The 22,188-nt window shown below is 37.3% G+C and overlaps 1 protein-coding gene across 3 annotated transcripts in view; it reads left to right on the top strand.

The window, feature by feature from the left end:
• Positions 1–22,188, top strand: part of LOC115209342 (serine/threonine-protein kinase TBK1) — an 82,770-nt gene that overhangs the window by 9,986 nt on the left and 50,596 nt on the right. For all 3 annotated transcript variants that reach the window (XM_029777709.2, XM_036500865.1, XM_036500864.1), the window contains exons 2-6: positions 542–637; positions 5,209–5,346; positions 8,493–8,622; positions 13,320–13,410; positions 19,288–19,378. In XM_029777709.2, coding sequence (XP_029633569.1) covers positions 557–637; positions 5,209–5,346; positions 8,493–8,622; positions 13,320–13,410; positions 19,288–19,378 — 531 coding nt within the window. In that variant the 5' untranslated portion in view covers positions 542–556. The remainder of the gene's footprint in view (positions 1–541; positions 638–5,208; positions 5,347–8,492; positions 8,623–13,319; positions 13,411–19,287; positions 19,379–22,188) is intronic.

Here is a 22,188-nt window from a genome sequence, read left to right as displayed (position 1 = left end):
TAAAAATAAATATATTTCTTTTTTAATCTCCAACAGATTTTAGGGATCCTGATTGTAAAACACACACACACACACACACACACACAAACTCTCATGTACACAAATACAAATCTTTATATATAAAAGTAAGGTTGTGTGTCTGTCTACTCCGATTTAGATTCCTAACTACTCCCACATTTTGCGGTGCAGTTTAACCAAAACTGGGTATCTTATAGTCGTGATTCATATCGAGCCCTTCTGGGTATTAGCGCGCGTCTACGATGAGTCTACGATTTTAAAAATAATTTACCATCATTTTTTTCCATTTTAATGCATATTTTTTTAATATAAGGGAAGTAACTCTCTAAAAATGTCTACGATGAGTCAACGATTTAAAAAAAAATTTACCATCATATTTTTTTCATTTTTAATGCATTTTTTGCTATTTTTTTGGCTATAACTCTCTAAAAATGCGTTATAGTTATTTCCCTTACAAACCCGAGCAACGCCGGGCGATACTGCTAGTATAAACTAAATTATATTAAATTTCTATCTCCTGCAGGTCCTTTAACGAAGCATGTTTGAATCAAAGTCATTCAAGTATGATGTTTTGCTGGGAAGAGGTGCAACTGCATCTGTATACAAAGGAATATCGAAAGTATGTTCTTTTCTTTACTATTTTATTATTCATGTGTATGATTTCGAAATCAAAATCAAATTCAATGACTGGCATCCATGCTAGTGGAGTGCTAAGAGTGCCATACAAGTGAGATCGTTGCCAGAGCAACAACCTGGCCTCCGTGCCAATGACACCTAAAAACACCATTCGAGCATGATCGGTACCTGCGTTGCCTTACTAGCACCTGTGCTGGTGGCACGTGTAAAAAACATTCAAGCGGGATCGTTGCCAGTGCTGCTGGATTGGCGCCTGTGCAGGTGGCACATAAAAAGCATCATTTGTGTGTGGCCGTTGCCAGTACCACCTGACTGGCCCTTGTGCTGGTGGCACGTAAAAGCATCCACTAAACTCTCGGAGTGGTTGGCGTTAGGAAGGGCATCCAGCTGTAGAAACTCTGCCAAATCAAGATTGGAGCCTGGTGCAGCCATCTGGTTTGCTAGTCCTCAGTCAAATCGTCCAACCCATGCTAGCATGGAAAGCAGACATTAAACAATGATGATGGTTTTGTTTTATAATGACTGTAAGAAAGATAAACAGACGGAGTCTGCATATAGAGGAAATATACATCAATATGTATATATGTATGTATACTCACAAATATAGCATCTTATGTATGTGTGTGTATAAAAATACTAATATATAAATATATTGCAGTAAATTAATTCCGAAATGTAACTGTTTCAGACTACAATATGTTATTCAAAAAGATTATCACAATCAAATTTTCTTTTAAGTATATTATCAAGCTGAATAAAAAGTAAGCAATGTTTTGAAACATGAAATTCATCACAATATATTTCTACAAGGCGGAAATTTTTATTCATCAAAGTAAGTACCATTACAATCAACACAATTTTGCCAATGAGTTACAAGGTTGTGTATTCCAATAACATAAAAATCTGGAGTTCAGGAACTGATGATCTCCTTGAACACACTTTCAGCATCACTTTGGTTTTTGAACTCCTTCTCTCACAGGAAAGCATCAAGATGCTTGAAAAAGTGGTAGTCGGAGAAAAGTCTGGGGAATAAAGCTGGGTGGGGAAGAACTTCGTAGCCATGTTCCCTCAATGTCTGGAGTGTTATTTGGGAAATGTGTGATTGAGCTGTGTCATGAAGAATGATTGGCTCTCTTCTTTTGACCAGTCTGGTACGGAGAAGTAGCAGTTATTTTATTTATTCATTTTGGCAATTTCTTGGCAAAATGCTTCTGCAGTAATAGTTTTTCTGGGTTTTGAGAAGTTATAGTAGATGAGTCCAGTAGTAGCCACCAAACAGTCACCATAACCTTCCTTTTGAAGAGCTCGGGTTTAGCGAAGGTTTTCAGTGTTTCAGTTTGGTCCAACCACTGCAAAGAACGTTTTTTATTATTGTACAGAAAATCCACTTTTCATTGCAAGTTACAATAAGGTTGAGAAATGGATTGATCTGGTTGCAGATAAGAAGTGATGAGCAAATTTCATATCTGTGCATTTTCTGATTTTCATTCAAATTATGTGGTACCCATTTGTCAAGCTCTTTTTATTTTCTGATTGAATGCAGTTTTCTGGCTAACTTGAAGTTCTTTTGCCATTTCTCGAGTGGTTTTACATGGATCTTTCTCAATGATGGTCATTAATTGACCATCATTGATGATAGATGGGCGTCCACTATGCTCACGATCTTCAAGGCTCAGGTCTCCACTGCGAAATCACCTAAATAATTTTCGTGCTAACCACTCACTGGTCATTTCCTCACCAAACATTTCATTGATATCGTGAGCAGTTTTGGCTGCTTGTCATCTTGTTTTAAAGTTGAATTGCAAAATTGCTCAAATATCACGCTTTGACAGTCTCCATTTCAGATGATTGTAACCATGATTTCTTTATTGCCCACAGGGGGCCAAACATAAAGGGATGGTACAAATGAGGGAGGGGGTCAATGGTAGATATGGTTTTTTACACAGAGGAGAAAAGTTAAAAATTTATATAGATCGAATGATAAATAAATGAAAAGCAAAACAAATACACAAACAATGAAGTGGGGGGTGGGTTTTGCTTCGACCCCCGCAAGCCCCATACCACCCCTGTAACCTTTAGTATAACCTTATGGATACCCTATGTGGGTTCATTCATTCGCAACAAACTCACCACAGCCTTCCATCTTTTTCCATATACATCAGGTGACAGGCACTTTCTCTCCACATTTATTATAAGGTGGTAGATGAGGTAATGGACCAATCCAAAGCTGAAGATGAATGTGCCTGTCACAATTCCTTTCACTCGGGTCTTCCATACTGCTTCTTTTACTATAGTGACCAAAGTGAGAAAACAAGCCTTGCCTTCTTTGTTAAAAGAGAAAGGAAGAACAATCTTTGCAATTGACTCGAAAGACAGTTGTACTTTGCCTAGCCATGGCAGCAGATGTCCAACGTAAACCCACATCTCAGAGATTTTGGGGCATTGCACAGTTACATGCAGAATGGTTTCTCTGTCCTACTCCCATCTTGGGCACATGGGTGAGCAAGGGGCACCATGCTTTGTGAGTTTATTGTGAACTGGTAAGGTTCCTCGGTAGCACTGTCAGGCCAGGAAGTTATCCCTGGAAGTTATCCAAGGGTCCTGGTCTGAAGTGCTTCGGAACAGACTGGCTAGTTGATCTTAATCGAAGCCTAGAGTCTCCTGCAAGATGTCGTCACACTGAGCTCCTACCAACTCTCTATAGAAAGATGAGGTGGAACCCTGCTGCTCGCGTTGCTGATGTGACAGAGAAGCTTGAGTGCCTCACAACACTCCGCAAGCACCCATTTCATTGGAAATGCTCATTTTTTTTATACTTGGCATGCCATCATCAAAGATGAGAAAATAGATATGATTTGTACAAATTTTAAAAACGATAAAAAAAGTTGTAGAGGAAGAAGTGAGCTACGAATAACCATAAAACACAAACATAAGAATACTTTTCCTGTTAAATCAAATGACACTGGAAAGAAACAAACGAATTTATCTAACAACCAATGTTTTATTAAATGCTCTAAAACATAGAATCACATTATTACAAAAAGTATAAGATATTACAAAGTATATAATTACTATCTGGTTTTGGATCAAATTGGAGACGTTCATTGCAATATACAAATGTAGGAGCTAGCTTCTAGCCTTCATTTAATATGTACTGCGTCTACAGGAAGTGTCTCCTTTATAGACTTCCCAAGTAACATGGGAAGAAATTTCATATACGCTAGCAGATCCAAATTATGTAAAGATGTAAATATTTTCACTTTAACTAAACAAAAACATGAAGGAAAATACATATTATAAATATTGATAAATGAATTAAGAAATAAGCATCATTAATTAGATAATGATTTAAATTTGGATCAAATGCTTAGAAAATGTGTCTTTTTTATTCTTTGTCATTCTGTCAAATTTTCTGTACATTGCTATAGTGTGCAAAGTATAAAATTTCGTTACAGAGTTTTTACACGCTTGGTCTAAATTCCTGACTAAGTCAACTTTTTCTAGCATTCAGACCATGTATTTGTTGTTGGTGAATCATCATCCATTTTCTAAGTGACATGCCTGTTTGGCCAATATAGTTCTCACCATACCTACTACATCATATGGCATAAATTAAATTTATTGATCAGCATGTGAAGTTATTGATTGATTGATTGATTGATTCTAGTTTCAGCTTATGAGCTGTGGCCATGCTGGGGCAATGTCTTTTAAAATTTCCTATTTTTGAAGCAGAATTAAGTTTTTGGAAATATTAATACAAAGACCACAATTTGATTCTCTGCATTTTTTAATTGTCAGGTTTTGTATATCATTGGTTGGTAATTGGATACTTGTTAAAAACTTTCTTTAATAAATGTAGTTTTTTATTTATTTTTACTTTTATTACTTATTTTTTAAAGATTCTCTTCATTTTAGGATTACGTTTTAATAGGGGTACATTTTGCTTAATTATAGGAAAGGCCTCAATATTCATAAGGTTATAGATTGGTAATTTTTCATTTTTGCAATTAGTTTAAAAGATTCTTGATTTTAATACATTTTGTTGCATTTTGGGAGGGTCATTATGCCAACAATAAGCACACACAGTGGTTCTATTTCACTTCTTTATTTTTTATTTGTCAAGTGGTTAACTATTAAACTAAATAACAAACTGATTGTTTTTTTAATCATTTGGCTTATCAATCAGTCAGTTGTGTCAATGACATGACTTCTCTACAACTGGTTGGCTTCCTGGCCTTAAGTTCCCCTGGAGCATGTCATTGAAAAGGTCACAAATGGAGCAAATCATTGAAGAGGTTACAAATGGCAATGATTACTTAGTTCATTAAATAGTTAATCAATTGACAAATAAAAAGAAGTGGACTAGAACCAATGTGTGTGTTATTACTGACATAATGACCCATCCAAGAAACAATCACGTCAAGAATCTTGCAAACCAAAAACAAAAGCGATAAATTCTTTTTATAATAATAATATCATTATTATTATATTTCTTAAATCATAAATAATAATTATGATGATAGTAATTAAGATTTTTTTTTTTTCTATGATTAGGTTGATTCCCAATGTTATGCACTCAAAGTCTTCAATTCCAACAGTTCCTTCATGAAAAAATCGATTCAGAATGAAATATCAATTCTGAGGAAATTGAATCATGAAAACATTGTTAGAATCTTTGCTGTTGAATCGGAGGTAAGTAGTCAGTTTACGCTTTGGTTGTTTTTTAAACTTTATTTCAGATAATTCATGTTAATTGGGAAGCTGACGATATTTATGAAATATGAAAAATACATTGATGGCAGCAGCAGTGGTAGCTGGCCACCTACTCTCTTCTTCTTCTTCATATTCTTCTTCTTCTTCTCTTTCTTATTCTCTTGTCTTCTTCTTCTTCTTCGTCCCTCCTCCTCCTCTTTCTTTTCTTCTTCTTCTTCCTCCTTCTCTTTATTCTTTATTTTCCTTCTTTTCCTCCTCCTCTTCTTCTTCTTCTTCTTCTTCTTCTTCCCCTCTTTCTTCTTCTTCTTTTCTATTCTTCCTCCTCCTCCTCCTTTCTTTCTTCTTCTTCTCTTCTTCCTCCTCTTTTTTTCTTCTTCTTCTTCTTCTCCTCCTCTTTCTTCTTCTTCTCTTCTCCTCCTCTTCTTCTTCTTTCTTCTTCCTCCTCCTTTTCTTTTCTTCTTCTTCTTCTTCCTCCTAATTTCTTCTTCTTCTTCTTCTCCTCCTCTTCTTCTTCTTCTTCTTCTTCCTCATCTTTCCTCTTTCTTCTTTTCTTCTCCTCTTTCTTCTTCTTCTTCTTTTCTTCGTCTTCCTCCTCCTCTTCTCTTCTTCTTCAGCTTGATATGTGTATATTTGCATGTGTTGTTGTGTTGTGTGTACATGTATGTGTGGTATATGTGATGTATTTGGGTATTTATATAAATGTATTTATATTGTGCGGTGCTGTGAATGTTGTATTAAATTATATTTCTTTTTATACTTTTATATGTTTATTCGAATGTGATCATCTTTCCACTTTCCATATATGTATTTATATATGTATATATATATATGTATATACATATGTATGTATATATATGTGGTGTGGTGTGTATGTATGTATATATATATATACATATATGTGTGTGTGTATATATATATATATATATCTTATATATATATATATATGTATGTATATTACATATGTGTATATATATGTATGTATATACATATATGTGTATATATATAATATATATAGATATATGTATGTATATACATATATGTGTGTGTGTTATATATATGTATTATATATTATATATATATGTGGGTATGTATATACAATATGTGTATTATATAATATATATATATATATATATATACGTATCAGAGGTGGATTCACAAATTAGTGTAGCTCATTCAGCGGTGGTGCCCCAGCATGGCCGCGGCCTTCGGGCTAAAACATTTTTAAGGATTTAAGGATTTATATATATATATATATGTGTGTGTGTATTTATACATATATATATATTTATATATATATATATATATATATATATATATATATATGTATTTATATATATATATATAATATATATATATGTGTGTGTGTATTATAATACTAATTATATTTATAATAATTATGTTTGAAATTTGACTGGTTACCACTGTTGCTGATATTTACAGTTGTTTTCACAGTAAGAGGGGGAGGAGAAAGTGTTTGCTAAGAAATAGAAGGGAAAGAGAAATTTCCCTCAAGTAGAAAGAACTGCTGAGAGATTTTTTTCATTTTTGCTTTATTATTATGTGAGTGAAAACACATGGAAGAATTTTGTGTAATTATGTTGTTTTATTCGGGAAATATTTTCAGGAAAATTGACAGTTGCGTTTTTTATGTGTATCTATATATAGGTAGTTGATGTATAAATGTCAGAAATTATGCCAATGGTAATTACGCTTAATTAATGACATATCATTAACCTCCAATATGTAATTACTTTGTTGTTAATCTTGTGGTACTAATTTGTACATGTACACAGAATCATCAAAAAAAACTGTTGAGGGCCATATAATTAGAATAAATTGTAGATTTTCGTTGACTGCCAATTTTATTTCTGTCATCTTCGGTAAAGTCACATTTGAATTAATCAATTTTGTATCTTATGTAATTATATATTGATGTTTAATGCCAATGAAACAGCTGTTGGGCACAAATTGTGAACTTGATATGAAATTTATGCTTTTTTGTTTTTTATATTCTAAATATTTGTATCATTATTAAAATGTCCTTTAATTATATGCCCTTTAATTAACTTCCCTTTAATTAACACATATTCCGCTGATAACAGAGCTTAATTCTAATATTCTTAATGTTTTTTTGTTTTTTTTTAAGAAGGAAATATTTAGATATACTCTACCTTGTTAAATGATTTTAAGATTGTTTGGTACTTCAGTTTACTATAGCTATCCCTGTAAATGCCATGCATCATTGTATACACATTAAATTGTGATTAAATTACCGTTTTCATAAAGAAGCAGCCAGTCTGGTGTCATCTCAATTTGTTCTGCAAAACCTATCAACCATATTGTTATCATGTTTCCTTCTTAGAAGCACAATCCTTTGTAACACACACACACACGCATGCACACACACACACACACACACACACACACACGTGTGCGCGCACATGCACACACACACACACATGCACACACACACACACATGCACACACACTCATCACATATGGTAGATGAGAACAATTTTTCACTCCTAGAAATATGACCCTCTGTCAAACACACATACACACATTCCCTCCATTTTATGCTTCATTAATCTCCCTTTAACATCCGCTTTTCATCATCATCACCACCACCACCACCACTATCACCACCACCACCACCACCATCATCATTATCATTGTCTTAATTACATCTGGGGTTTTTTTTCATGTTTTCATGGAAATCCTATCTAACGCTGATACAATTCTAAACTATAGATTATTTCTAATATTTCTCATCTCAATCTAACTCAGTGATTCTCGGTGAGGTTTTATACAACCCTTAGGGGCCCATATAAGAGTTTGTCATTATAATTTATGAGCTATAAATCAGTCATACTTCTACAATACACAAAATATTTTAATTATTTTTTAAATACAATTCCTAATAATATTTAATAATCAAAATATAAGGTTTTTTTAAACATCAAATACTTAAAGGGGTCCACCCTTGTAAAATAGGAATCAAAGGACTCCATCAGTAAAAAGTGGTTGAGAGCCACTGGTGTTACTAATTTCCCATTCATTAATTAAATCCAAATATAATACTATTATTTAAATATTTTTTGTTTGTTTTTCTATTCTCTTCGTAGTTTTTCTCAGATCGAGCAGTGATCGTGATGGAACTTTTAGAACACGGAACACTTTTAAATCAATTACAAAAGCCAAAAAATAAATTTGGTTTCTCTGAAAGAAAGTTGCTTGGATTATTAAAGGACATAAGTATGCAATTTCTTATTATTATTAGGTTATTAAATTTGGAAAATGCATGGGAGAAAGAGGGTCAACAAAGGGACCAGCTATCCTAATCAACAGCAGTATGAAAGATAAGGCATATGAAGACAAGGGAAGCCCCTGGCCCATCAGGAATTACTATTGAGATGCTTGAAATAGAAATAGAGGCACAGAGTGAGATATTGTCTAATCACCTGTATGTGGAGGTGCGTGGCTTAGTGGTTAGGGTGTTGGACTCATGGTCGTAAGATTGTGGTTTCAATTCCTGGACCGGGTGACGCATTGTGTTCTTGAGCAAAACACTTTATTTCACATTGCTCCAGTACACTCAGCTGGAAAAAATGAGTAATCCTACAAAGGACCAGAATTCCATCCAGATGGGAATTCCGGGTCTCATCCATGTGGGGAATTTGTACACCATGGAAACCAGGAAACTGGCCCTTATGAATCAGCATGACACAAAAAGGAAATGTTACCTTTACTTTAATCACCTGTATAGTTGATCAGGTTAGACAGGATGGTGTCATAACTCTATGACTGGTGTTGCAGCTTAATAGTCAGCTGTTACAAGGGTAAAGGAGATGCCTTTCACAGAAGTAATTACTAAGGTATCAGATTGCTGGACCAGTTCATGAAAGTCACAGTGAGAGTTATAGCCTAATAAATTAAAATCAGAAATCAACTACATGAGATGCTGTTTGGTCTTATGCCAGGAAAAAGTATTATTCAAATTATCTTCTTAGACAACTGCTGGAGAAGTATTTAGCTCTGAGTAAACCATTGTACCTGACACTCATTGACCTGGAGAAAGCCTTTGACAAAGTTCCCACTCCGTTGTAAGGTGGTCTCTGAGGAAGATTGGGATAGACGAACGGCTTGTGAAAGCCATACAAGCCTTGTACAGAAACACAGTCAGTAATGTGAGAGTTAGACACAAGTTCAGCATTGAAAGAAGGAATTCACTAGGGGTCAGTTCTCAATCCCCTCCTCATTATCATTGCCCTCCTGGTCATAACAGAGGAATTTACATCTGGCAGCACTTGGGAAGTACTATATGATAATGATCTTGCTCTCATAGCAGAATCTGCAACAGAATTGAAATTTCAGGTGTGGAAGCAAAACCTGGAATCAAAGAGCCTTAAAGTTAGCTTAGAAAAGCCAAAGTTACAGTAAACAGGAAAAGAGACATGGCTCTACCTATTGAAGGTAAATGGCCCAGTTCAATATGTAGAAAAGGTACAAGCAGGAATTCCATACAGTGGCGTTAGGAAGGGCATCCAGCTGTAGAAACTCTGCCAAATCAAGATTGGAGCCTGGTGCAGCCATCTGGTTCACCAGCCCTCAGTCAAAATCATCCAACCCATGCTAGCATGGAAAGCGGACGTTAAACAATGATGATGATGATGTACTCAATGCAAGTTATGAATACAAGAGATGCAGCAGAATCACAGGAAGGCTAATGGAAAAAATAGCACATATATGTAGAAGATGCACAGGTGCAATAAACCCTAAGGGCACATAGGAAATAGATTTTCTTGAATGTCTTGGAGGTTCCCTGGAGTGGTAGATAGTTTTTGTTACTTGGGTAACCTAATTAGCAGTAGTGGAGGATGTTCCAAAGATATTGTTATTAGAATAAGAATAGGATAGAGAAAATTAAGAGAGCTTTTACCGCTGTTGGCAACAAAGGGTTTCTCTCCCTTTCTTTTCCTCTCTCTGCATGAAAGGCAGATTCTATGATGCTTGTGTAGGAACAGTAATGCTACATGGTAGTGAGAAGTGGGCCCTGAATGCAGAGAACATGCAAAGAGAGGAATGAAACTAGTAAACTCATCTGAGTGTATATTATCAGCATGCAAGTATGACAAAGTGCTAGTATACTGAGAGAAAATTTATGCTTAAGAGGAATCATATGGAGTGTGCAAAAGAGAAGACTGTACTGGTTTGGTCATGTGAAAAGTATGAAAGAGGGACAGTTGTATAACAAAGTGCCAATCACTTAAATTGGATGGAACTTGTGGAAGAAGGAGACTTAGGAAGTCATAGGACAAAATACTGAAGGCTGATCTTAAGATGCTGACCCTAATAGAGGGGACAAAGGACTGAGATGCCTGGCAATTTGCAGGGCTCAAGAAGGTCCATTTGTAATGGCAAATATGAGGTCCTATAAACATTTCATCTATGTTTGTACATGTTGGATGCTGTCCCTGCACCAATAGTGCTCTGTCAACTATATCCTGCATCCCATCTCCACACCTGTCCCTTTCTCCAACACAAAATCCCTCATTAATTCTTGTTACATCCCCTAACACCTTGAGTTATCCATCACTGCCTTTCTTTCTCCCTCCACTTCCATCATTCACTCTCATTATCATCCCTTCCATGTGCTTTCTGCCCCCCATCTTCTACTGTGGTTCATCTTACACCTCACATTATCAGCTATCATTTCCAGTGCCCTTTCATGCTCATCTCATGCCTGTCTCCACCCATTATAGTAAACCATTATGTATCTCAAATTCTACCTCTCCAATGCTCCTGTACTCATCTAATTCCCAAACTATTATCTTTCAGCCATTCTTATCTCTTACATTTTAGGTACCAACTATACTGAAACTACCCATCAAGTTGCACCTCCACTCCTGTCCACCTCTCATTATATTCGCGTCTACCCCCATCTATAACCATCTATTATTTTCCTCTCCAGCTTTTAAAACCATGTCTGTATGATGATGCTTTTTTCTAGAATTTCCCAGGCTACATTGAAAGGATGGGTGTCATTCTCTTTCAATTCCTAGACATGCTTTGCAAGACTAGTTGCTGTCCTATTCTTGGGGTTTCGGAAAGAATTTTGGTGGGAACAGAATTGAGTCTTGACTGAATTTTCTGAAGCCCCTGTGTATATTTTTTTAAAATTTTTGTGTGCCATCTACTTGTACTTTAGTTCTATAAACAATTCCTTTTTCAAGACATTTACCTTCCAATGGACAGTAAGTCTTATCATTAAAGTTGCAGTTCCTCAGATTAGATTTGCCACTGTAATTGTTTGTAATACTTTTCATGTTATGCTGGAAAGCGGACATTAAATGACGACGATGGCGATGATGATGATGATGATTAAGTCATTTTATCAAACGCTTCAACCACTAGTATTGTGTTAAGTCAAAAGTTTTACAATGTTTTGGTAACTTATTTGCTTGATATATTGGGAAACTGTCAACGGCATTGGAGAGCATTAAGATTAAAGCTGTGGTAGAGAAAACTTTTGCTGACATGGAGGATTGGAAACCATTTGAATATTGGGAAAGACCTATCTCTATCGTGATTAGTTGTGTTGGGTGTCAAAATGCCATTATCATAATTGCTGTTCAATACTCCGTGAACACTGCAAAAGATGTAAGACGTGATATGAACAGCTGCAATGGAGACTATGAAGCTGTGACCACCTGGAAGGGACATGGCAGGCATTCAACCAACAACTGCAGACAGGGGATTTTGGCTCAATTCAGATGGCTACATGAAGCTTCTGAAGACTGTGGTCAAACCCTGGCTGGAGAGGGCTGCTGGCAAAAGGCTATATGTGTGGTTGCTGAATTCAGCCCCTTGCCATCCTTCTGGAAAGAGTCAGAAATGGTTGTCAGAGAATCTCTACAATTTTCACCAGCCCCATCTTCTGGGCCCCCTAATTCCCCTGATTGTAATCCTATGGGTTGCTATGTATGGGGTGTAATTGAGAAAAATATCATCTGCTTTGCCTGCAACAGAAACGCTGAGGAGGCGCAATGGCCCAGTGGTTAGAGCAGCGGACTCGCAGTTGGAGGATCGCGGTTTCAATTCTCAGATCAGGCGGTGTGTGTTTTTATTGAGCGAAAACACCTAAAGCTCCATGAGGCTCCAACAGGGGGTGGTGGCGACTCCTGTTGTACTCTTTCACCCCAACTTCTCTTAACAGCAACAGCAACGCTGAGCTGGTGGCTAAGATCAAAGAGGTGTTCAAGGATCTTCCCAGGGACACAGTGAGGAACAGATGTGCAAGGTTCAGGAGCCATCTTGAGGCCATGGTGGACGCTGAGGACAGCTACTTTGAATAAACTGTTATTACCTAGCTATAATCAAGTTGATGAGATATTGTATTTTGAAACACATGGTTTGCTCCTCACAGGAAATCTCTTTTCAGACAAATTTGAAGATCCAGTATATTTAGTTCTTAACTTTAAAATATTTTAATTCTTTTCTTTCTAGAAAAAAGTAAAATCCTTCATATTTTTTCTTCTGATCTTATATTTTCTTTTCCTTCAATACAAACTTTCAGATTTAGCCCACACACCCTGTACATATATGTGTATGTGTTTCATGATGACAATGATGACAGACAAATATGTATGCATAAATATATGTGTGAATATATATGTGTGTGTGTGTGTGTGGGGGTGAGATGGGCTTTCAGTTTCCAGCTACCAAATTCTCTTACAAAGCTTTGATTGGCCCGGCATTGCAATAGAAGACTCATGCCCTAGGTACCACACAGTTGAACTGAACCCACTACCTGATGATTGGGATAGTGAACTTCTTAACCATACAGCTATGCTTGCACACACACGCACACACACCTAGTTGAGCATGTGTTGTGAGTGTAATTAGATGTGTATAAAGCAATTTTTTATTCATAATTCTTCACATTTCTGCAGATTCTGGATTGAAAATTCTCCGCCAATTCAAAATTGTCCATCGTGATATTAAACCAAGCAACATTTTACGGACGATCGATGTCAATGGAAGGTAACTATTATTTTCTTACATAAAGATTCAAACTTCTTTTGAGTATTACCTTTTTTCCCATTCAATTTATTTGTTATATGAGTGTGTTTCTGTGCACATTTTGTTTTGTGTGTGTATGTGTATTTATATATATGTTAACAAATTAATAAATAAAACATATGCATATATACATACATATATACTCTTTTACTTGTTTCAATCATTTGACTGCGGCCATGCTGGAGCACTGCCTTTAGTCGAGCAAATCGACCCCGGGACTTATTCTTTGTAAGCCCAGTACTTATTCTATTGGTCTCTTTTGCCGAACTGCTAAGTGACGGGGACGTAAACACACCAGCATCAGTTGTCAAGCGATGTTGGGGAGACAAACACAGACACACAAACACATACACACACATACATATATATATATATATACATATACGACAGGCTTCTTTCAGTTTCCGTCTACCAAATCCACTCACAAGGCATTGGTCGGCCCGGGGCTATAGCAAGAGACACTTGCCCAAGATGCCATGCAGTGGGACTGAACCTGGAACCATGTGGCTGGTTAGCAAGCTACTTACCACACAGCCACTCCTGTGCCTATTGTACATACCTACATCAATATGTATATATATACATGCATATATGGGTACAGGACTCAAAAAAACATAGAACACAATGAAAAATGAAAACATAAAAACAAAAATAGGAAAACGGACCTCTTCAAACAAGACATACAACACAAAGAATATTCCCCTTCTTCAGCTGCCTGTTTCGACTACTCCGTGTTTCGAAGGTATATATGTATATCATCATCATCATTTAATGTCCTCTCTCTGTGCTGGCATGAGTTAGACAGTTTAACTGGAGCTGATGAACCGGAGAACTGCACCAGGTTCTAGTCTGATTTTGGCATGGTTTCTACAGTTGGATGCCCTTATCATCATTTAACATCCTTGTTCTAAGCTAGTATGGCTTGAATGGTTTGACAGTGTTGTGTGTGTGTGTGTTCGTTGGATGATCTAAGGTGATAATTGGTCTGGACATTGCTGGACATTGTTGTAGAGCTGAAAAAGAGGTAATTTCTACTCTTCTCCTCTGGAAGCCATCTACTCGCAATACCAGAGGGTGCACACTCTCCTACCCTGATGTAATCTCCAGGGATACAGGCATCCAGCAACAGGACCTCCGTAATGCCATGATGGACCATGAAGTCTGGCGTAGCATGGTAAATTCCATTGTCTCGACCACGGTCGAACAATGGTGAATGATGATGATTGATCTGTGGTGATGAATGATTATGTATCTTCTGGACTACGTGAAGAACTGACAACACCTGTGAACATTTAACTGAAAATTGTTATTATTGCACATAGTCAAACTGTGTTGGTCTTTTACAAATAACAACAGTAATGGTTACATACTGGGAGAGATATACAATATACTGCTTTGAGTGTATGGCAAGCTTACTGACACAGCAAAGTGTGACTGGCTCTACATAACTGGAAGCAATTGTGCTATATCCATGTCAATGGAGATTTCTGTCATCTATCTGCTATCAGTCTTAATAGTCCTCCTGGGTTGTCTGACTGTGACACATGCATGACTGTGATACATTGCATGGCTGCCTCAACATTCTGAAATTACGACTAAAAGCAGCCTTTTTTTAGGGCACAAGAAAAAGATTTTGGAAGATTGCATCACATGATAGTTTAATGCCGATTGGTTGCTTAATAGACCACTCATGTGAAACTGTTATGGTTTTCTCAAGTCAACCACTTTACAGTGTGTACTGGGTGCTTTTGTTGTGCTACCAGCACTAGGGAGGTTGCCATGCAGTTTGTAAGCCTATGAAGCCCAAGGGGAGGGACTTTGTGCTAGCAGATGTGGGTTTACGGCTCAGAGATAGGGATAGGGCAGGGCAGGCTCTTGTTGTAAGGGAGCTGCATGGCTACTCTCATTTAGAAGAGAGTGAAAAAGAAATCAGTTGTAGCTGTGAAGAGGTAAATAATCTTTTCTACTATAGGCACAAGGCCTGAAGTTTTTGGGGAGGGAGGCCAGTCGATTAGACTGACCCCAGTATGCAACTGGTACTTAATTTATTGACCCTGAAAGATGAAAGGCAAAGCCAGTCAAGGCGGTGCTGGCATCGGCCACGTTCGGATGGTGCTTTTTACATGCCACCGGCACGGAAGCCAATCAAGGTGGCACTGGCATCAACCACGTTTGGATGGTGCTTTTTACCTGTCACCGGCACAGGGATCACAACTACAATTTCCATTGATTTTTGATGTTTGTGCACTTGACTCAATAGGTCTCCTCAAGCACAGGGTCGAAACGGTGTTTCTTTACTTGCCACCTGTACAAGAGTCAGTCCAGCGGCACTGGCAACTGCCGGGTGCCAGTCATAGGATTGGTTCAATTTCGATTCTGACTTCACTTGATAAAAAAATTTAGATGAATAGTTTCCCAAAGTAGCCTAAAAGGTGAGATCAAGGCCCGTCTTGGATTGTTTTCAACATTTTTTCACGCTGAGAGTTGCTGAAGCGTGGAACAAACTGCCGGCATCGGTTGTTAGTTGTCGGAGCACTGCATCCTTCAAGACTTCCATGCTTCCTGAGATTCGCCAACACTACACTTGATTTTCTCCCCTCCATACACATACAAGCATGTTCACTTTCCAGACATTTCTACATTACTGCATGTACTTTATATGCACTTTCTGACAAGTTGTGGTGCACCTGAGCACTGTATACAATAATTTCATTATTATTTTTATTTTTAAAACAAAACTGCATCAAATTTTATTACCTATTGTAGAATATAAAATGAGATGATTATGTTTGTGTGTGTGTGTGTGTTTTATCATCTCATTTATTTGAAATTCTGAATTTATTGTTCTGTGCATGAGAGTCTATTCTAAAGGTAGGCAGAAAAACTGGTAGGTTCTGTGTTTCAGCTGATTTTGTTCTCATCACTGCCGGTATTTTGGTGAGACATTCATCTTAATTTTGAATTTATAACTGATTCTCTTTCATTGCACATTATAAAGTTTTCTTACTTTCATTGTTATGTATCTGAACGACAACAAAACAATTCAGTATATTACGGCAGATTTCCTGTTAATTCTCAGAAGAAAAGGAATGAATATAAATGCAATCTGACCTGTTTTTTTTTTTTGTTCCTTTTTGGAAACAAAAGTTTTTGTGTGTGTTACATTAAATTTTTAATTCTCATACATAAAAGGTACATGTTGTCTGACACTACACTTTTTCATGTACTTACATATACACACATCATAGTGCCCCCTATATACTTACACAAAGAGAATTACACACATGCAAATATAATTGAGTTTTTTAAACCTCTGAATTAATACTAAATTCATTTGCATAATCCTGTTTATGCATGTTCTGTCTGTGGTTGTTATTCTTGTTGTTGGTGGTGGTGCTGTTGACATTGTTATTCATGTTATAAGTTATAAGGCGGCGAGCTGGCAGAATCGTTAGCGCACCGGGCGAAATGCGTAGCCGTATTTCATCTGCCGCTACGTTCTGGGTTCAAATTCTGCCGAGGTCGACTTTGCCTTTCATCCTTTCGGGGTCAATAAATTAAGTACCAGTTACGCACTGCGGTCGATGTAATCGACTTAATCCGTTTGTCTGTCCTTGTTTGTCCCCTCTATGTTTAGCTCCTTGTGTGTCGTAAAGAAATATATTCATGTTATAAGTTGATGTTGATGTTATTGTTGGTGTTGTTGATGATCATGTTATTGATATTGTTGTTGAGTTTGTGGTTCTGGTTGTCGATGTGGTTGTTATTGTCATTGTTAATTGTTTAGTCACCATAGACCTTTAACCAAAGGTAAGCCATCTAACCCATGCTAGCATGGAAAACAGATCCTAAATAATGATGATGATGATGATGATAATGATTATATATATCGTTAAGGTGTTGCACTCACGATTGTGAATCATGGGTTTGATTCCCAGACTGGGTGTTACATTATGTTCTTGAACAAAGCACTTCATTTCATGTTGCTCTGCAATCATTTCGATATGTAACATGTGGCATCCAGTTTCACCTGTACAGGTAATGTCAATCTGATAGAGGGAGTGAGCTTATGTCTACACAAACATTTGATCACTATAAACAAATCATCTGTGTGGTTGTTCGGTAAGAAATTGTCAAACCCTTATACATCGTCTAACAATGAGAGAGTCCATCATATATGTATATATATATATATATCATCATCATCATCATCATCGTTTAACGTTCATTTTCCATGCTAGCATGGGTTGGACAGTTCGACCGGGGTCTGGAAAGCCAGGAGGCTGCACCAGGCTCCAGTCTGATCTGGCAGTGTTTCTACAGCTGGATGCCCTTCCTAACGCCAACTACTCCGTGAGTGTAGTGGGTGCTTTTTACGTGCCACCGGCACAGGGGCCAGAGGAGGCTGACAAACAGCCACGATTGGTTGGTGCTTTTACATTTCACCAACACGGACGCCAGTCATATATATATATATATATATATATATACTCACACACACAAATCAGTGTGTCTGTGTGTCCCCAATTTCTTGACAACTTGTGCTGGTTTCTTTATGTCCAAGCAACTTGATCTGCCAAAAGAAACTGACATAATAAGTACCAGACTTAGAAAATAAGAACCACATTTTCTGACATACACATTAAATTTTTCAAACCAAAATTCACAGTGTAAAACAGTAAGTCATCTTATACACCAAGACAACTTTAAAGGGCCCAAAATTCCATGTGAAATGCAGTAGCATTTGGAAAGATAGCGACAATGTTTGAATGTTTACGCTACATGTTTACACTATGTGCTACATTGACTTTTATACCGGAAAACACAGTATGGGGTTTGATCAGTTTGACTAAACCCTTCAAGGTAATGCCCCAGCATGGCCATGGTTCAATGACTGAAACAAGTAAAATATGAGCATTTAATTAACTTGAAGTCTTTCTGTCTCCAAATGAACCCTAACTATGAAAGATGCTGTCTTTCTCATTTCCCAAGATGACATTGATGCATCTACTGCAGACATCTTCTTAAAACTGAGAAGCATTTTACAGATTAGTAACTATTCCTTGTAATATGAAGTAAATTCATGAAAAATAACCGAAAGAAGAAGACACAGAAAATGTGAATTCCTCATCTGTCTTTTATCTTTTACCACGTATTTGTTTCGCCGTTGCCAGCGCCGCCCCGACTGGCCTCGTGCCGGTGGCACGTAAAAAGCACCATCCGTTCGTGGCCGTTGCCAGCCTCGCCTGGCCCCTGTACTGGTGGTACGTAAAAAGCACCATCCGTCCGTGGCCGTTTGCCAGCTCCGTCTGGCACCTGTGCAGGTGGCACGTAAAAAGCACCCACTACACTCATGGAGTGGTTGGCGTTAGGAAGGGCATCCAGCTGTAGAAACACTGCCAGATCAGACTGGGCCTGATGCAGCCTTCTGGCTTCCCAGACCTCAGTTGAACCGTCCAACCCATGCTAGCATGGAAAGCGGACGCTAAACGATGATGATGATGATGATGATCGGACTGCGGCCATGCTGGGACAAATGTCTTGAAGTGTTTTAGTCAAACAAACTCAGACAAACACACACACACAAGACAAGCTTCCACATAGTTTCCATCTATCAAATTCATTCACAAAGCAGTGCTTGGCCCAAGCTATAATGGAAGAAACTTGCCTAAGGCGCTATACAATGGGATAGAACCTAAAACCTTACAGTTGCAAAGCTAATTTCTTAACCACACAGCCAGCCATGCCTGAACCTATATTTTATTTATTTATTCATCTTAACTCTTCTAAATTTGATATAAACCACATTATTTATGTATCATCTTTTTTATTTTATAGGGAAATATATAAGCTTTCAGATTTTGGTACTGCTAAAATAATGGACGAAGACACTGAATTGTACTCTATTGTTGGAACTGAAGAATATTTGGTAAGAATAATTTCATCTTTTATTATTGAGATTTTTTTCTGTCTTGTATCTCTCCCAAATGCTGTTTTTTGTTATATGTCTGAAAACATTATGTAAAAAGCCCCCATCCTAGCACTATGTAAAAAGGACCCATCCTAGCACTATGTAAAAAGCACCCATCCTAGCACTATGTAAAAAGCACCCATCCTAGCACTATGTAAAAAGGACCCATCCTAGCACTATGTAAAAAGCACCCATCCTAGCACTATGTAAAAAGCACCCATCCTAGCACTATGTAAAAAGGACCCATCCTAGCACTATGTAAAAAGGACCCATCCTAGCACTATGTAAAAAGGACCCATCCTAGCTCTATGTAAAAAGCACCCATCCTAGCGCCATGTAAAAAGGACCCATCCTAGCACTATGTAAAAAGCACCCATCCTAGCGCCATGTAAAAAGCACCCATCCTAGCGCCATGTAAAAAGGACCCATCCTTGCACTATGTAAAAAGGACCCATCCTAGCACTATGTAAAAAGCACCCATCCTAGTGCCATGTAAAAAGCACCCAGTACACTCTGTAAAGTGATTGGGATTAGGAAGAGCATCCAGCCATAGGAACCATGCCAAAAACAGACAATTTAAGCCTGGTGCAACTCTCTGGCTTGCCAGTTCATATCAAACCATTCAACCCAAGCTGGCATGGGTTGAATGGTTTGGCAGGAGCTGACAAGGTTAGGGACCACACTGGGTTATATAGTCTGTTATTGGTTTTGTTTCCACAGCTGGATGCTCTTCCTAATGTCAACCACTTTCCAGAGTGTACTGGGTGCTTTTTATGTGGCACCATCACCAGTGTGTTTTATGTGGCACCAGCGACGATATATAACCCATTATTTGCACCCAAAGTAGTATCAGATTAAAATAGCAATCTATGAATCATACTTAATACAAACACATTATGGAAATCCAAATTAACTGCAGTATTCATCCAGAGATAATATCTCTTATGGACATACTGTGTTAACTAACACAAAAATCTATGAGTAAGAGATGAAAATTATCCATTAGCAGTGTTGGCAAGAATGCTAGGTATGCATTTCTGCATTTTTTAACTTTGTCAGTAGCATGTACACACTTGTAACTGCATGCAAAAACAAAATCCACCATTACTGCTTCTGTTGCACATAATGAATTTTTATTCAGCTGGATGGCTATTTGCAACATCAGTGAGTTTTTTTTCTTCTCAGTCATTGTTTTCCTGTCTTAATGATGACAGATTTTTCCCTATCAAATTAACCCTTTAGCATTCAGAGTATTCTGTCAAATTTAATGCTTATTCATTCATCGTTTTGAATTAATCATGTATTATCTTGTAGCTTCATGATTTCAGAATGACATATTAGGGTGTGTGCAAGAGGTTGGATCTGGCTGGTTTGACCATAAAACAAACAGATTATTTGGGTTGGATACAGCCAGTTTGAAATCTAAAAGGGTTAACATTATCGTCTGTAATTATCTAATCCAAATAGGATATGACAAATATGTTAAGCCTGAATAGAAAGTTTTAGAAAACTCAAAAACAAAACAGAATCCAAGGAGATTTTTGGTGGTCATCACTGGCAAGACTTGTATTATTTGGAAAACATGGCTGAAAATGTCCTATAAATTTTACCCCTAAGAAGGATTCTATCCAGAATGATGGATATTCCACTTCTCACCACAATTTCACTGTACTCTTCCCGTTGTTTTTACAGAATCTTAATAGTCGCATAAGCACAGGAGTGGCTGTGTGGTAAGTAGCTTGCTTACCAACCACATGGTTCTGGGTTCAGTCCCACTGCGTGACACCTTTGGCAAGTGTCCTCTACTATAGCCTCGGGCCGACCAAATCCTTGTGAGTGGATTTGGTAGATGGAAACTGAAAGAATCCCATCATATATATCTATATATATATATGTATGTATGTGTGTGTGTATATATTTGTGTGTATGTGTTTGTCCGCCCAACATCACTTGACAACCGATGGTGGTGTGTTTTCGTTCCTGTAACATAGTGGTTCAGCAAAAAAGACCGATAGAATAAGTACTAGGCTTACAAAGAATAAGTCCTGGGGTCGATTTACTCGACTAAAAAAGGCGGTGCTCCAGCATGGCTGCAGTCAAATGGCTGAAACAAGTAAAAGAGAGTCTGGATCAGGAGCTATTATTGTTGTTAAGTTGGGTTTCTCTCAAAACAAAACTAATTATTAATAATTCTTTTTTTTGGAACAGTGGATCTTGAAGTACATAAAGTAATAAATAATACTTTCTACAGCAGGCACGAGGCCTGAAAGTCTGGGGAAAGGAGCTAGTTAATTTCATCAATCCCCATTACTTGAAAAGTTCTTATTTTATTGACCCCCCCCCCCCCCAAAAAAAAAATGAAAAGCAAAGCTGACCTCTCAGAATTTCAACTCAGAACATGAAGCTGAAAGAAATGCTACAAACCATTCTGTCTGGTATGCCAGCTCATCACTTTTTCCTAAAGCTATAAATAATATGTAAATACTAGGGTAAAAATATCCAAATGGGAAAAAACAATGTCACGTTCTCTCTAAGTTTAGAATTCTGATGAAATCAGCACTTTATGCTATTAATTTCATTGTGCATAGAGCCATGATTTAAAAGATAGGAATTTTTACTCTTATTTAAATATAAAACTTCCTTATTCAAAAATTACCTTGATACTATATATATAACAGGAAGCTTTATGAAAATAAACAAAAGACGAAGGCAGGTGGAGTACAAACAAACAATTGTATTAGTATGGCGCTCAGGAATATAAATAAAAC

The sequence above is a fragment of the Octopus sinensis genome, linkage group LG3 (genome assembly GCF_006345805.1).
Source record: "Octopus sinensis linkage group LG3, ASM634580v1, whole genome shotgun sequence".
Classification (NCBI taxonomy): Eukaryota; Metazoa; Mollusca; class Cephalopoda; order Octopoda; family Octopodidae; genus Octopus; species Octopus sinensis.
Note: the sequence above shows the minus strand (reverse complement) of the source record. Positions and strands in the feature narration are given on the sequence as shown.